The 14,690-nt window shown below is 46.6% G+C and overlaps 1 protein-coding gene across 2 annotated transcripts in view; it reads right to left on the bottom strand.

Moving 5' to 3' along the window:
- STK10 (serine/threonine kinase 10) overlaps positions 1 to 13,032 on the bottom strand; it is a 72,226-nt gene extending 59,194 nt beyond the window's left edge. Inside the window, exon 1 of one of the 2 annotated variants that reach the window (XM_033927795.1) lies at positions 12,749 to 13,032. In XM_033927795.1, coding sequence (XP_033783686.1) covers positions 12,749 to 12,904 — 156 coding nt within the window. In that variant the 5' untranslated portion in view covers positions 12,905 to 13,032. Of the gene's footprint in view, positions 1 to 11,674; positions 11,812 to 12,748 lie in introns of those variants that run through there. The other variant, XM_033927796.1, reaches the window with a different exon arrangement.
- Between the last annotated feature and the right edge of the window lie 1,658 nt (positions 13,033 to 14,690).

Raw genomic sequence — 14,690 nt, 5'->3', positions numbered from 1 at the left:
TGGTCAGCTATCTCCGTTGCCCCCACATTTCCCTTCTTAGGTTATTCAGATAGGAGGCACCAAGGTGGGTTGGCTTAGAGCAGTGGTCTCAAACTCAAACCCTAAGTAGGGCCACATTTTAGATTTGTAGGTACTTGGAGGGCCTCAAAAAAACCCCAACTAATATCTTATTAAAGAAATGACAATTTTGCATGAGGTAAAACTCATTATAGTTTATAAATCTTTCCTTTTGGCTAAGTCTTAATAATAATATTGTCATTTATAGCTATATGATCAAGAAACTGTTTTATTTTACTTTTGTGATTAGGATGAACATACCAAGGGCCTCAAAATAGTACCTGGCGGGCCGCATGTGGCCCCTGGGCCGCACGTTTGAGACCACTGGCTTAGAGAATGACACGGGGACAAATTTGTCCCTGAAACATTCCTGTAAGCTCTGTCTTAACCGCACAAGCCTCGAACACTTATGATTTTAAAATGTTTGAGGCAGGGATAAGACAGGAAAATAACTTGCCCAGGATAGGTTGGGAAAATGAGTTCCCGCGGGGACGGGGAAAAATTTGTCCCAGTGTCATTCTCTACTTGGGAGATCTGTAGAGAAAATTAAATAAATAAATAAATATAGTAGTGTGAAGAGTTTCAGCCTCTAATAACCAGAGCTGCTATTGTGACATCATAATGCCTCATTCCACCAATAAGAGCCAACCTCATCAGTGATGTCACAATGGCTGGACTGCCCTATACTTGGCTCACTTTTACCACATTTGGATTTCTAGAGTGGTGCAGTGTAGAGAATGACAGGGGGACAAATTTATTTATTTATTCAATTTTCTATACCATTTTCCCAAGGGAGCTCAGAGCGGTTTACATGAATTTATTCAGGTACTCAAGCATTTTCCCTGTCTGTCCCGGTGGGCTCACAATCTATCTAATGTACCTGGGGCAATGGGGGGATTAAGTGACTTGCCCAAGGTCACAAGGAGCAGCATGGGTTTGAACCCACAACCCCAGGGTGCTGAGGCTGTAGCTTTAACCACTGCACCACACTCTCCCGTCCCCATGAGTTTTGCCCATGTCCCATTCCCGTAATCTCTGCCTTAACCACACAAGCCTCGAACACTTATGATTTTAAAGTGTTTGAGGCTTGTGCAGATGAGGACAGAGCTTGCAGGAATGGGACAGGGACAAAACTCACGGGGACAGGACTGGGGAAAAATTTGTCCCTGTGTCATTCTCTAGGTTGGCTGTAGAGTTTTGGTGTGCCAGGTGGCTCTGTCTGCAGAGCTTGCCACCTTTCTATTTGAAAGTGACTCTGCTATTCAAGGCACCGTTTCTCTTCTCAGCCTCACACGACCCCATTTTCCTTAGCTTAAAACTTGACCTCCAATGAGCAGGGGCTGGATTTAGTGGGCGCAGCTTCAGGAATCCTTCTACAGCCACTTCTCTCCGACCCACTGAAAGGGCACAACCTCCACCCGGCTTCCACTTCTGCTAATCACTTCACGTAAGCGGTGACATCCGCTGCGCTGTACAAGGGAGGGGAAAATGCTGGAGGTGCGAGGAGCAGTTTCCTGGTTGGTTCTCCTCCAGTGTTATCCATCTTTATAATGTAAACACACTCGGTGCCAAATAGATAAGTGTATCACACTGCTGGCACAGCGTTCGAAGCTGAAACTGAAATCTTATGACTAGGCACTGTCTTTTTAATAAAAAGAGAGAAGGGGGTAGATTTTCAGAGGTTTCAACGGGTGAAGGGCACTGTAGTACTTCACCTGTATTAACTGCCTCCCCTCCAAAAAGGGAGCGAGAGAGACCCCGCACTGTCCCTCGATATGTGTACACTTTTGCATGGATGAACCATTATTCCCAGAGCACCGTTAGGTCAGTGGAGCAAAACATGTAGAATTCGCATTTTCAGATCTATACGTGGTGGGATTTTTTTTGGCGGGAAAACACCCCCCCCCCCCCCAGCTCAAGCAATAGCTTCATTCTGAAAACTCGTGCAACTCCCACAACTCTGCCCCTGCAAATGGTGAAGAGAATTTTTTTCTTCAAAGCCTGTTTTGTAAAGCTCTTGACACCCTGTATTAATCTTTTCCGTTTGGCTTCCTGATGAAGATTTGAAACGTGGCACGTCAAGGCCAAAGAATTATCAACTTTATTTCATGACAGTACAATGAGTTAATTGGATTGAGTGGTGAGGTTTTTGGGAGAACTCTTTCCCCTTTTTCCTCCATGTCTCTGAGCACTATCTGCCTTTGTAAAAATTAAGTATATTAGTTAGCATGTTGTTTTTTATTTGATTATTTCACATTTCCTCACTAGTTTATGTATTTTTCCTCCATTTGTGTTTTTGACTTAGCTAGCGTGGAGTGGACAGCCTCAAAATGTCCCCCTGTCTCTCTTTAGAGACTAATTTTACTTTTAAAATTTAGATGCTTGCTCCTAAATCACTCCCCTCACGTATGGATCCTAGACGTGCTCTATTTGAAATGCAAAAAGAAAAAAAAATAATTACACCACCTGTGGCACGTCATGTAAAAAATAATCAGCATCAGTTTCGTCACACCATGGAAAATGTTGACTACTTCCAATGTACTACTTCTACGCAGCGCTGTACATTGAACATTTAATTACAACAAACAGGACAAGTAGGGGGTCAGGAGGGTCTTAAACAACCTGGGCCAATCAGAGCCTTAAGCTTCTCCAGGATGCACCGGGGAGGGGAAGGCCCGCCATTTTGAAGAGATGGGCCAGCTGACTAGAGGGAGTAGGCATCTCTCTGACCAGCCATCATAAGGTAAGGGGGTCATGGCGGTGGGAGGGAGTGGGCATCTCTCCCGCTGCCAGGGGGAGGGAGGGGTGTCGCTTGACGCCACTAGTGGGAGGGAGTGGGTATCTCTCCCTCTGTGTGTGTGTGTGGGGGGGGTTATTAGTGTCGGCTGATTGTGCAACACGGCAGGAGAGACTAGGCATCTCTCCTGCCGATCTTCAATTTGTTGTTTTTTTTTATTATTCTAATTTGCGCTGAGGTGGGGGGTGGCACTGATCAGAAAGTAAGTCAACGACAGCTCAGACCTGTCAGTAAATTTTGGCAGCAAAAAATATTCCCCGTCCCCACAGGGGCTCATTTTCCTGTCCCTGCCTCATTCCTAACGAATGATAAAAGGGTTTCATAGAAAACAAGTGTGGGTCGCCGGACTGGATGGACCAAGGGTCTGATCCAGCAAAGCCATTTCGTATGTTCTTCTCTGGCAATACAAAATAAACCTGAGAAGGGTGGGAGAACCAGAGTCTAGAAACTTTCCACGACAGAGAGGGACCCTTTCATCACAGCAGAGTGTGAATAAGAATGCCTGTAATTAAAAACCATGTGAGAATTTGGGTCAAGGCATCCCAGGCAAGGCGTGCCCTCCTCCTGTGGGTTAGGTTTTTTTTTTTCTTAGGATTGCCAGATAAAAGGCCTCTTTCTAACCATTTAATTCCCTGTGCCCAGCATAGCAACATTCCTCCACCCACCTCACAAAGCTCCGCACTAACTCCCACGAAAAAGCAACGCTAACAACACGTAAGCCTGGCCATTTATCTGGAGCCCTCTCCACGTTACAGGTACAAACTTTTCTGAAAATCTCTGTAAGGAAAGGCAAGGCTTGCGAGGAGTGCACATTTCACTGCTGTGGATCGTGAGAAAGCACCAGTCGAAAGCCCCTCTCTCTTTCTGCTTGGGTTAAATGGCATTTAGCAAAGGTCTGTGAGCAGACGTGAGCTGAATATCGTGGAGCAGCCACACAGAGGCAACGTGACGGCTCTCTCCTGCCACCCTGATCAGTCGCTGGCAAATCTGTTCCGCCCTGTTCTTCCACCCCATTTCTTTCTTTCGCATCTTCAAAAACATTTCGAAATGGTGCATGGAGGTTTTGAATGGTAATGCAGAATCTCAATACGATCAAATCAAAAAGCAGGGCACGCGGAAATCTCCCGCAAGCCTTCACAGTCTAGAGCTGGCTTATTTCCATCCACATGCTACACACCTGACTCTGCTGCCTAGAGGGAGAAACCAGGAAAGGTTGCACAAGTACTAGGGGGAAGACGTCAGGTTGCTGCTTTCAGTACTAGTGCACATGGGCCCATTCCAGAGCTGCTTTCAACAGAAAGGAATGGGGAACTTGGCATTGGAGAATGCACGGGGACAAATTTGTCCCCGTCAGAACTCAATTTCACCACCCCCTTCCTTGCAGGTTTTGTCACTGTCCCTGCCCCATTCCTGTAAGCTCTGCCTTAATCACAGAACCCTCGAAAACATGATTTTAAAGTGTCTGAGGCTTGTGCAGATGAGGACGGAGCTTAGGCATTGGTGGAATGAGGCATTATGACATCACAATCTGAGCTCTAGAATGTTGCTACTTAGGATTTGAAAGCATCTGAGGCTTGTGCAGATGAGGACGGAGCTTAGGCATTGGTGGAATGAGGCATTATGACATCACAATCTGAGCTCTAGAATGTTGCTACTTAGGATTTGAAAGCGTTTGAGGCTTGTGCAGATGAGGACGGAGCTCAGGCATTGGTGGAATGAGGCATTATGACATCACAATCTGAGCTCTAGAATGTTGCTACTTAGGATTTTAAAGGGTTTGAGGCTTGTGCAGATGAGGACGGAGCTTAGGCATTGGTGGAATGAGGCATTATGACATCACAATCTGAGCTCTAGAATGTTGCTACTTAGGATTTGAAAGCGTTTGAGGCTTGTGCAGATGAGGACGGAGCTTAGGCATTGGTGGAATGAGGCATTATGACATCACAATCTCAGCTCTAGAATGTTGCTACTTGTGATGTTAAAGCGTTTGAGGCTTGTGCAGATGAGGACGGAGCTTGCAGGAATGGGGCAGAAACAGGAAAATAATTTGTGGGGATGGGGGAAAAATCTCTACATGACATTCTGGATCTCTATGATGCAATAATCAAGAGCAGAACGTCACCATGGACGAACCCCGTAGCCTTTCAGCATTGGATGCCATGGGCTTGGGAACTGCAGTGTGTCCTTGATTTTATTTGGGAGGAGGGGAAAATGAGCTGGAAACCCAAGAGGACACCAGAACTAGTGAACTGTAACTGGCCTCTGTTGCGCTGTGGAGCTGAGTCAGTTAACCCGTTCTCTAATCCTCTCCCCGACACGAAGTGGAAGTTGGGCAACGCCTGAGAACTGGTTATTGCCCAATAGCTGCGGATCCCCTCGCCTCCCCCAAATGTTGTAAAACTAGGCATCCCTGCCAGGGAACCAGATAAAATACCGGGACACAGGAAAGAGGGTTATTTCTTCCCTATTATGTTCAGAATTCGCACACATAATGGCAACTCACAGGGTTTTGCAAAAGAAAAAAAAAAAAAAGTGCTAATATAAAGCAAATGTTTTGCCAAGCTGCCAGAGAGGGGCCCAAGTTCACTCACTAGCTTTTCTACAGGAGAAAAGGATTTCAGAAAAACAGACCCAGCTTGGGCTCTCAGCGCACTGGGGCGCTTTAATCCATTCACAGGTGACAGGGGACAGACTCAGAAATAACCTAAGAAATACTTAAGAACAGAAGAATTGCCGCTGCTGGGTCAGACCCAGCAGTCTGCTCGCGCAGCGGCCCTTAGGTCAAAGACCAGCGCCCTAACCGAGACCAGTCCTACCTGCGTTCGTTCCAGTTCAGCAGGAACTTGTCTAACTTTGTCTTGAATCCCTGGAGGGTGTTTTCCCCTATAACAGACTCCGGAAGAGCGTTCCGGTTTTCTACCACTCTCTGGGTGAAGAAGAACTTCCTTACGTTTGTACGGAATCTATCCCCTTTTAACTTTAAAGAGTGCCCTCTTGTTCTCCCTACCTTGACAGAAAAGATGGAAGATGCGTGAAGGTTTCACGTTTATTATGGTTTGATATACCGCTTTCGTACCACAGCGGTTTACATTATAAAAAATACCAACCAAACAAGGATAATTAAACACGAGGGAAAGGGAATACATGTGAAAATTTGAATTGGCAAGACATGGTACAGGAGGAAAAAGGGGAGGGTTAGAATTTTAAAAATAAAAAAGATGGAGAAGACTTAAGTGAACCGTTTATCTAAATCTCAAAAGCATCCTTTAAAGAGAAACTGCCTCCCAGTGGAGATGACGGCGAGAAAGGCTGTATGTCGGCTTGGGAGAAGTGTGGAGAATCTCTAGAAAAGTGAAAGAGAGTAGATGGTATGGATGGGCACATTGGATGGGCCATATGGTCCCCGTCTGAATTTTGCTATGTTCATCGTGAGGCCCTTTGTGGGTCATCGTGGTCCCAGCCACTTATTCTATTGGTTTAATGGTGACCGCTGCTTTCTCCAGAGACAAATCAGTCGACAGGTGACACCAGACGACATTTTCCCCCAATTACAAACTCTTTCATCCAGTATAAAGACTGCTATCCACGGAGCACTTCCATATGGTGCTAAGCAGATGTCATCTTAAATAATAAAATGCTAGCCGCGCATGCGCACTTGCCTTGCGTGTTCCCTGATCCCTTTTCTGTCGGGATGTGGCAAGACAAGTGCGCATGCGCGCTTATTACGTCACTAACGGAGAGCAGCGAATGCAGGAAGCGGAGAGGCCAGGTAAACAAAAATAACAACAACAACCGAGCGAGCCGGGCCGCTGAGAAAGCGCGGGAGGCCTGGCCCGGCCTGCGGACAGGTAAGGAGCTGGGGCAGTGAGCCTTCCCTACGGCTGAAATGGAGCCTGGCCACCCTCCGCGACAGACCACAGGAGTCCGAGTCCTTTTCCGCTCACCCCCCTTCCCGCGGACCCGACTATCTTGGCGATTCAAGCAGCGTGTGCAGCACTCTTCACACGCTGCTTCGGGCCCTTCTACTTCCCTGATTTGCTCTGCCGCGTCTCTGATGATGTCATCAGGGACGTGCCAGAGGGGAGGTAAAAATAAGGGAGAATGGACAGAAAAAAGCGGCTAAGGAGACAGAGAGAGAAAGAAATAAAGACAGACACACATATATTCTAGCACCCGTTAATGTAACGGGCTATAAAGCTAGTTAAGGTATATTATAGAGACCTCATCAAGGTTTAATTGCTTTTAAATTAAGTATCCCAAGCTGTGTCCATTAATGAACGCAATATCTCACAGGAGCTGAAGTTAATGCAACATTATAGTTAGGCCACGTGAACTAAAACGAAGCTGCAAACGGAGTCCTTTCGGAAGAGAATTCCCAGAGTAACGGAGGGTTGACATGTTCAATTAAAGCACAGTCCAAGCTGAGACAGCAATCGGCAAACCCAGGGAGAGGACACGTGGCTTCACTGCGTGTTCCTTCGGCTTACAGGCGGCCCAAGTAGCGAATGACACGGGGACAAATTTGTCCTCACCCCCTGTCCCGTTCCTGTAAGCTTTGCCTTAAACATTTATGATTTTAAAGTATTTGAGGCCTTTGTAAATGAGGACAAAGCTTGCAGGAATAGGGCAGGGACAGGAAAATGAATTCCCGCGGGGACGGGAATTTCTCTAGGTCCAAGCAAAGTTAACAATGGGACAGTCCTGAGGGTGAGCCTCCCCTGTAGCACTAGAAGCAGCCTGGATCTGGTTCGCACTTTGCCAGACCTGTAAACTACGCACCGTCTTAACCCTCTAGCCAAAGAGCACCTTTTTCTAACGGCGCAATCTAGACAGAATGGAAACACAGGTATCTAAGAGAACTGGACTTATAAGAGCAGCAATGGCCAGGGGGGAATGGCTCCGTTTTCCCTGCTTAACTTAGAGGGATTACTATCACTTGAAACTATTCCAAGAATTATTTTTGTAGCTCTCCACTAATTCATGCTAATTCATCCAAGCTAGGGAATGATACGGGACAAATTTTTTCCCTGTCCCCGCGAGTGATTTTCCTGTCCCTGCCCCATTCCTGCAGTCTCTGCACAAGCCTCTTCCTTCTGCTACCAGCTACTGAAGACCCGTCTGATGAAAGATGCATCGGTAGAAAGGAAGCTCGGAGATAAAGGCCAGAAGGCGGTGGACTCGGAACTCCCGTTGCAAAAGACGGTGGTGGTGCGGAAGAGTCTGCCAGGGAGGCAGCGAAAGCACAGCTCATGAGCAGATGGAAGGCGAGGGTCAACTCAAATCAGGTAGGGCAGACAAGGTGGGCATTTGTTGGTACACAAAACGCGCCTTACTGTTCAAACTTGAAAACTAAACCCAGGTTCTTACAGCCACCACCAAGGGAGCGTCAGTTGGGCAGATTCAGGTGCACAAAGTGTGGTGGAAAACCTAAGAATCTCTAACCTATAGGAAGCATATTTGGAAACAGATCATCCGCTGAAGTCATTTCAAATCTTTTTGAGGTAAAGATAAAGAGACTCATATCCTGTCCCAAATCTTGGCTTATTCTGACTGCAGAAAACCCCCCTCAGATTTCAAGTTCACAATGGGAAATCTTGCCACCCTTCTTTTGTTTTCAAGGACTCCTGTGTCATAGCAAAACATCCTACAACCATGGCATAGGCGGTTCAGCGGCTCACTGAATGCAAAATTTAAACCACAGCCCTTCCTGCCTTACTTTACCCTGGCTCTTAAACGAAGCCATTAAAAATGACATCTTTAGAAGGCCTTGGATCAAGCACAGCCCATGCCTCACCCACTGCACATTTGCAGTCATACCACCATAAAGCCACAAACTATTGTGCAGAGTGAGTATCGGCATGTCCACACCCTGCTACTAACGACTATTATCAGTGGGGAAAGGGTTCAGAGCGCAGGCTGGGCTGACAGATAAAGAAACACCACTTCCCAGCAAGGGAATTAGCCTTGCAGCATCACCCTTCTGCCCTACGTTTCACTTTCCATACATAAAATGCACTTTAGAAACATAGAAACATGATGGCAGATAAAGGCCAAATGGCCCATCCAGCCTGCCCATCCGCAGTAACCATTATCTCTTTCTCTCTCCGAGAGATCCCACGTGCCTATCCCAGACCCTCTTGAATTCAGACACAGTCTCTGTCTCCACCATCACTTTTCAGAGACTGTTCTACACATCTACCACCCTTTCTGTAAAAAAGTATTTCCTCAGATTACTCCGGAGCCTATCACCTCTTAATTTCATCCTATGCCCTCTCGTTCCAGAGCTTCCTTTCAAATGAAAGAGACTCGACTCATGCGCATTTACATTATGTAGGTATTAAAACGTCTATCGTATCTCCCCTCTCTCGCCTTTCCTCCAAAGTATACAGATTGATATCTTTACATCTGTCCCCATACGCCTTATCACAAAGACCGTACACCATTTTTGTAGCCTTCCTCTGGACCGACTCCTTCCTTTTTAGATCTTTTTGAAGGTGAGGCCTCCAGAATTGTACACAATATTCTAAATGAGGTCTCACCAGAGTCTTATACAGGTGCATCAATACTTCCTTTTTCCTACTGGCCATACCTCTCCCTATGCACCCTAGCATCCTTTCAGGGATCTCAAAGTCCATCCTTGAGGGCCGCAATCCAGTCGGGTTTTCAGGATTTCCCCAATAAATATGCATTGAAAACAGTGCATGCACATAGATCTCATGCATATTTATTGGGGAAATCCTGAAAACCCGACTGGATTGCGGCCCTCAAGGATGGACTTTGAGATCCCTGTCTAGCTTTTGCCATCACCTTTTCAACCTTAAGATCATCACATACGATCTCACCCAAGGCCAGCTCTAAAAGGAGAAGGGCGGGGGTTTAATAATACTTTATTCTTATATACCGCCAAACCATCAGTTCAAGGCGGTTCACAACAGGAACAGGCTGAACAAACAGTGACTTAAATACATAAGCATCTAATGTTTCTCAGAAAATACAAATTGCAATTAAATCACCCATTTTTCGAAATGGATAAGACTGAGCTTGGGGAATAAGAGCATTCCAGCATGAATTCATTGCACTAGCCTGGAAAGCAAAAGTTTTCCCCAAGAATCTCTTACTGCGACATGCTTTTACCGACGGAAACATAAACCAGCAGGTCCTTCGTGTATTCTTATTTGAATTATAAAATTCGAAGTAGGTTGGAGTCAATCCAAAGAGAACTTTAAAACAAACACAATCAAATTTAAACAAAACTCTCTAGCCTCAAAAGTTAAAAGGTTGCGAGGGTACTTTTGGGACAGTGATCTCCGTTTACAATCCCATTTTAACCAGCGTTAAACGTTTCACATATTTTAGTAAATAAAAAGCATTTAACTATTACAATGCAAGTTATTAGTGAAATTTATCCCAAAGCAAATTGAAGTTTCGGAAGACACACTCCGATTCACTGTAGCGCAGCCCAGGCTCAAATTCAGCTTCTCGTTATGACCTCCGGCATCTCACATGCCTCAGGTGCCAACAGAAATTGTAAGCTCTTTGGGGAAGGGGCCTACCTAGGGTATGGCAGTGCCACTGTGCCGACAAACAGGATAGGTTGGTACTGAGTATGAATGTCAAGGACACTTTTCATGCTGTGCATGCAAAGAATGAATTTTGTTGTTTTGGTTGTGTTTTTATTTAGAGCATTTAGGTGGGGCACAGTGGTTAGAGCTACAGGGCACCCTGAGGTTGTGGATTCAAACCCCACACTGCTCCTTGTGACCCAGTCACTTAATTCCACCCCAATTGCTCCAGGTACATTAGATTAGATTGTGAGCCCACCAGGACAGGCAGAGAAAAATGCTCGAGGACCTGAATAAATTAATGTAAACCGTTCCCAGTTTCCCTGGGAGAGAGCTCAGGTGTGATCCACAAAACACAGGGACCATGTGGATTAACAGATTTGGACCAGCAGCCTCATGATAAGAGCTGTGGGACTTTGGCAGTTCTCATTGTGAGATTTGGTCACATGGTAGCAGGAAATGAGGAGCTTAAGGGCCTCCTGTTGCTGGGACCGGATTGGGTAAACAAGACAAAATCAAGTTCAGTACTGGCCGCAATAGAGGGAAGGACCACGTTTTGGAGGGCCGCAGAAAAAATAATTAGGGGTCCTTTTACTAAGGCGTGTTAAATGGTAACAGGTCCATTAGATGCCATGGACGCATTAGCTTTTAGCGTGTGCTAAATCGGCTAGCACGCCTTAGTAAAAGGACCCCAAATTAATTTTGCGGCCCTCCAAGTACCTACAAATCTTAAACGTGGATTATCAGAAGCAATTGAGAAAATATTTATCAACTATAGTTTATAAATCTTTCCTTAGTTGCTTCTGATCATTTCAGCTATACACAGGTGAAAGCAATGCAACCTGCTGAAAGTGACAAAGAATCAACGGGTCTCACCTCCTCCAACACCGGACCGGACACGGCTCCGCTTCCAACCACCGCTCTAAGCTGCACGTTCTGGAGCGTTGCCCGCCTCACCGCTGTAACCTCACCCAAGCGCTTTCCTGCGTCTGCGATTGGACTCCACCTCACAATTGCGGACAGATGCAGGGAAGCGCTTGCAATGGTTACAGAGGTTACAGTGTTCGCCGGACACTTGTGGAGTGGACAAGGGCCTCAAAATAGTACCTGTGGGCCACGAGTTTGAGACCACTGAGCTAAAGTAAGAGGCTTTCTTCCAGGACTGAGTGCAGACCAAGCAGTGGCCTAGCGAGGGTGAGAGGCTTCTTCCCCGATTCCCCTACCATGTGCTCCCCTCTTCCTCTAGTTGTGAACGCACCTGGAAGCGATGTCAGTGGGAGAAACGTGAGGAGCACGTTGGAAGTTCTTGAGTTTTCAGAATATCCACAATGAAGAGAACGAATGCGTGTGATTTTATCTCAGGATAGGCTTGGAAAGCCTCGCGCTGGAGACTTCTGTACCCTATCTTAAAAAGGCCCTCCCCCCCCCCCCCAGAACAGTTCTGTCGTGATATGCCACGTCTGACAGTGTAATGAGACTCCTCAAAGATGCAAAGTACCCTTGCATGAAATGCAGCGTTTTGGAGATGTGGCGCAAACGCATCGCCTCCATAAGTGGACAGAAAAATAATCTTTCAGCAACACTTATTCCAGTGTCCCGAAAACCTTTTGACGCCGTGGCTGGAGGGCATCCGGAAGTGCGCAGATGACGATGCGATGTCGACGTCTGTGCATGCATGGAGGCCCTGAGCCTATTTCGACGCTGGTAGGGGTTAGCTCATAGGCAACAGGACGTCCTGTAAGCAGTCAGCCAGCGCCGATACCTCTCCTCCTTGCCGCCATCTCTCAGCACACCTGGAATCTGCCACAGCCCACAGTTTGCAAAATACTGACTTAGGCAGCAAGAAGTGTGTGTGTGTGTGTGGGGGGGGGGGGGGGGTGGGGGGGGAGAGGAGCTCAATGAATGCTAAAACCAGGCTGCTCTTGGGTCCTCCTTGACCTTGCCAGGTAAATGTCTATCTACTAAGTAGTGGACCCAGTGCTATAAGGCAGGGGTAGGGAACTCCGGTCCTCGAAAGCCGTATTCCAGTTAGGTTTTCAGGATTTTCCCAATGAATCTGCATGAGATCTATTTGCATGCACTGCTTTCAATGCATATTCATTGGGGAAATCCTGGAGGACCGGAGTTCCCTACCCCTGCTCTAAGGGAATATGGAAGAAGTCTAGTATGCAAATGGGTGTACATGGGCACCTTATAGAATTCTATAGGTTACACACCTAGGCATGCTCAGTTACTCTAGGTTCGGGGTAGGCAACTCCGGTCCGTGAGAGCCACAATCCAGTTGGGTGGACCGGAGTTCCCAGAGCTGCCTCTCCAGGTCCCAACTTTTTACCTTGTAGACTTTGCCGAAGGCGCCGTCGCCCAGCTCGCCCACGATCTCCCACACCTCGTTGGGGTCCAGGTCCCGCCGCACGTGCTCATACTCCCGGGTCCGCCGCCGCTCCGAGGCCGAGAAGCGCAAGATGCGCCGGAAATTGGCGAAAGCCATGGCAGCAGCGCCGCTCCCGACCCGCCGACTCTCCCGGCAACTCCACCTGCGCCCGATCAGCCCCGGCAGCAGGCCACGCCCCCTCCGCGCAAGCTCCTCCCCCGTGCCTGCCCCGACGGCAGCCGCTGAGTTCCTGCACTAGCCTCAAAGGATCTTCCCCCCTCCTTAAAAGGCGTCATCGAGGCAGGGAAATCCCTTTTCCAATTCACTGAGCTTTGGACCAACCTGGGCTCGCAGCTGAAAACCTGGCTTTTCTCCAAAACGTAAAGCTAGCCATCCTCTTCTTAACCTCTAATTTCTTATAATGTCCTTCCCTCATTTATGGAATTCCTTGTAGACCAGGGGTACGGAACTCCAGTCCTCGAGAGCTGTATTCCAGTCGAGTTGTCAAGATTTCCCCAATGAATATGCATGAGATCTATTTGCATGCACTGCTTTCAAATGCATATTCATTGGACAAATCCTGAAAAACCAACTGGAATATGGCTCTCAAGGACCGGAGTTCCCTACCCCTGCTGTAAACCGTGCCGAGCTCTATCTTTATGGAGATGATGCGGTATACAAACTTAAGGTTTAGTTTAGTTAGAATCCTGCCTTTCTCAGCAGTAGCCTAAGGCAGGGGTAAGCAATTCCAGTCCGCGAGAGCCAGGGCCAGGTCAGGTTTTCAGGATATCCACAATGAATATGTATGAGATGGCTTTGCATGCACTGCCTCCTTGACATGCAAATCTATCTCATGCCTATTTATTGTGGATATCCTGAAAACCTGACCTGGCTCTGGCTCTCAAGGCCCAGAATTGCCTAGCCCTGGCCTAAGATGAGTTACAGGAGGAAATAGGTCCCTAACCCTTAAAAACTTAAAATCTAAGCAAGGGGGGGTCAGTCAAAGATCACAAACAGAAGTGCATTGAGATTTGAACCCCAGCTTCCCTAGCTCTCACCCTGGAGCTCTCTAGACATTAAGCTCTTCCTCCCACAGCACTGTTTCAGGTGAGATTTAAATACACTGCAAAAGCCTTAACTTTTATGGCTCTGATCTAGGCACTTTTCCAACTAACAGCTGCAGGATGTGGGGTTGAGAAGTTGATTGCTTCTCCGCCCAGGACATACAAGGTAGGATACAAGTACCTGTTTACATTTTCATTTCAAAATACTAAGACATCTCATAGTAACGTAAAAGTATTTGAGTGAAATTATGTGGTGGCTCTGATGGTCCACTGTTCAAGAAAATATATAAAAATAAAACAAAGATAATACTATACCTTTTTTAGTGGTATAAATGCATTCTATGATGAACTTTCAAAGGTAATCTTTTTTCAGATCAGAAATATTGACAAAGGGAAGCATGAAAGCCTTTCAGTGATAGTTTCACAGCAAGAGGGAGGGATGGGTGGGTAGCATTGCAATGTTTCATGATTCTTTTATATAGACTTATATGTCAACATTTGCTTATTTCTGATCTGAAAAAGAAAGTCTTCACTGCAGCAACACAACCGTGAGCTTGAGAAATCTTTTAGAGAATGACACGGAGACAAATTTTTCCCTGTCTCCACAGGAACTCATTTTCCCATCCCTGCAAGCTCCATCTTCACCTGCACAAGCCTCAAAGACTTTAAAACCATAAGTGTTCGAGGCTTATGTGGTTAAGGCACAGTGACAAAATTTGCAGGGGCGGAGAAATTGAGTTCCAATTTCCCTGTGTACTTCTCTAAAATCTTTTTTCTGGTTCTTTCTAGTAAGGAAGTTCTGCCATCACACAACAGATACATTAGATAGCTAGACTTAA

This window comes from Geotrypetes seraphini, chromosome 18 (genome assembly GCF_902459505.1).
Source record: "Geotrypetes seraphini chromosome 18, aGeoSer1.1, whole genome shotgun sequence".
Taxonomy (NCBI): domain Eukaryota; kingdom Metazoa; phylum Chordata; class Amphibia; order Gymnophiona; family Dermophiidae; genus Geotrypetes; species Geotrypetes seraphini.
This window is presented reverse-complemented; position numbering and strand designations above follow the sequence as displayed.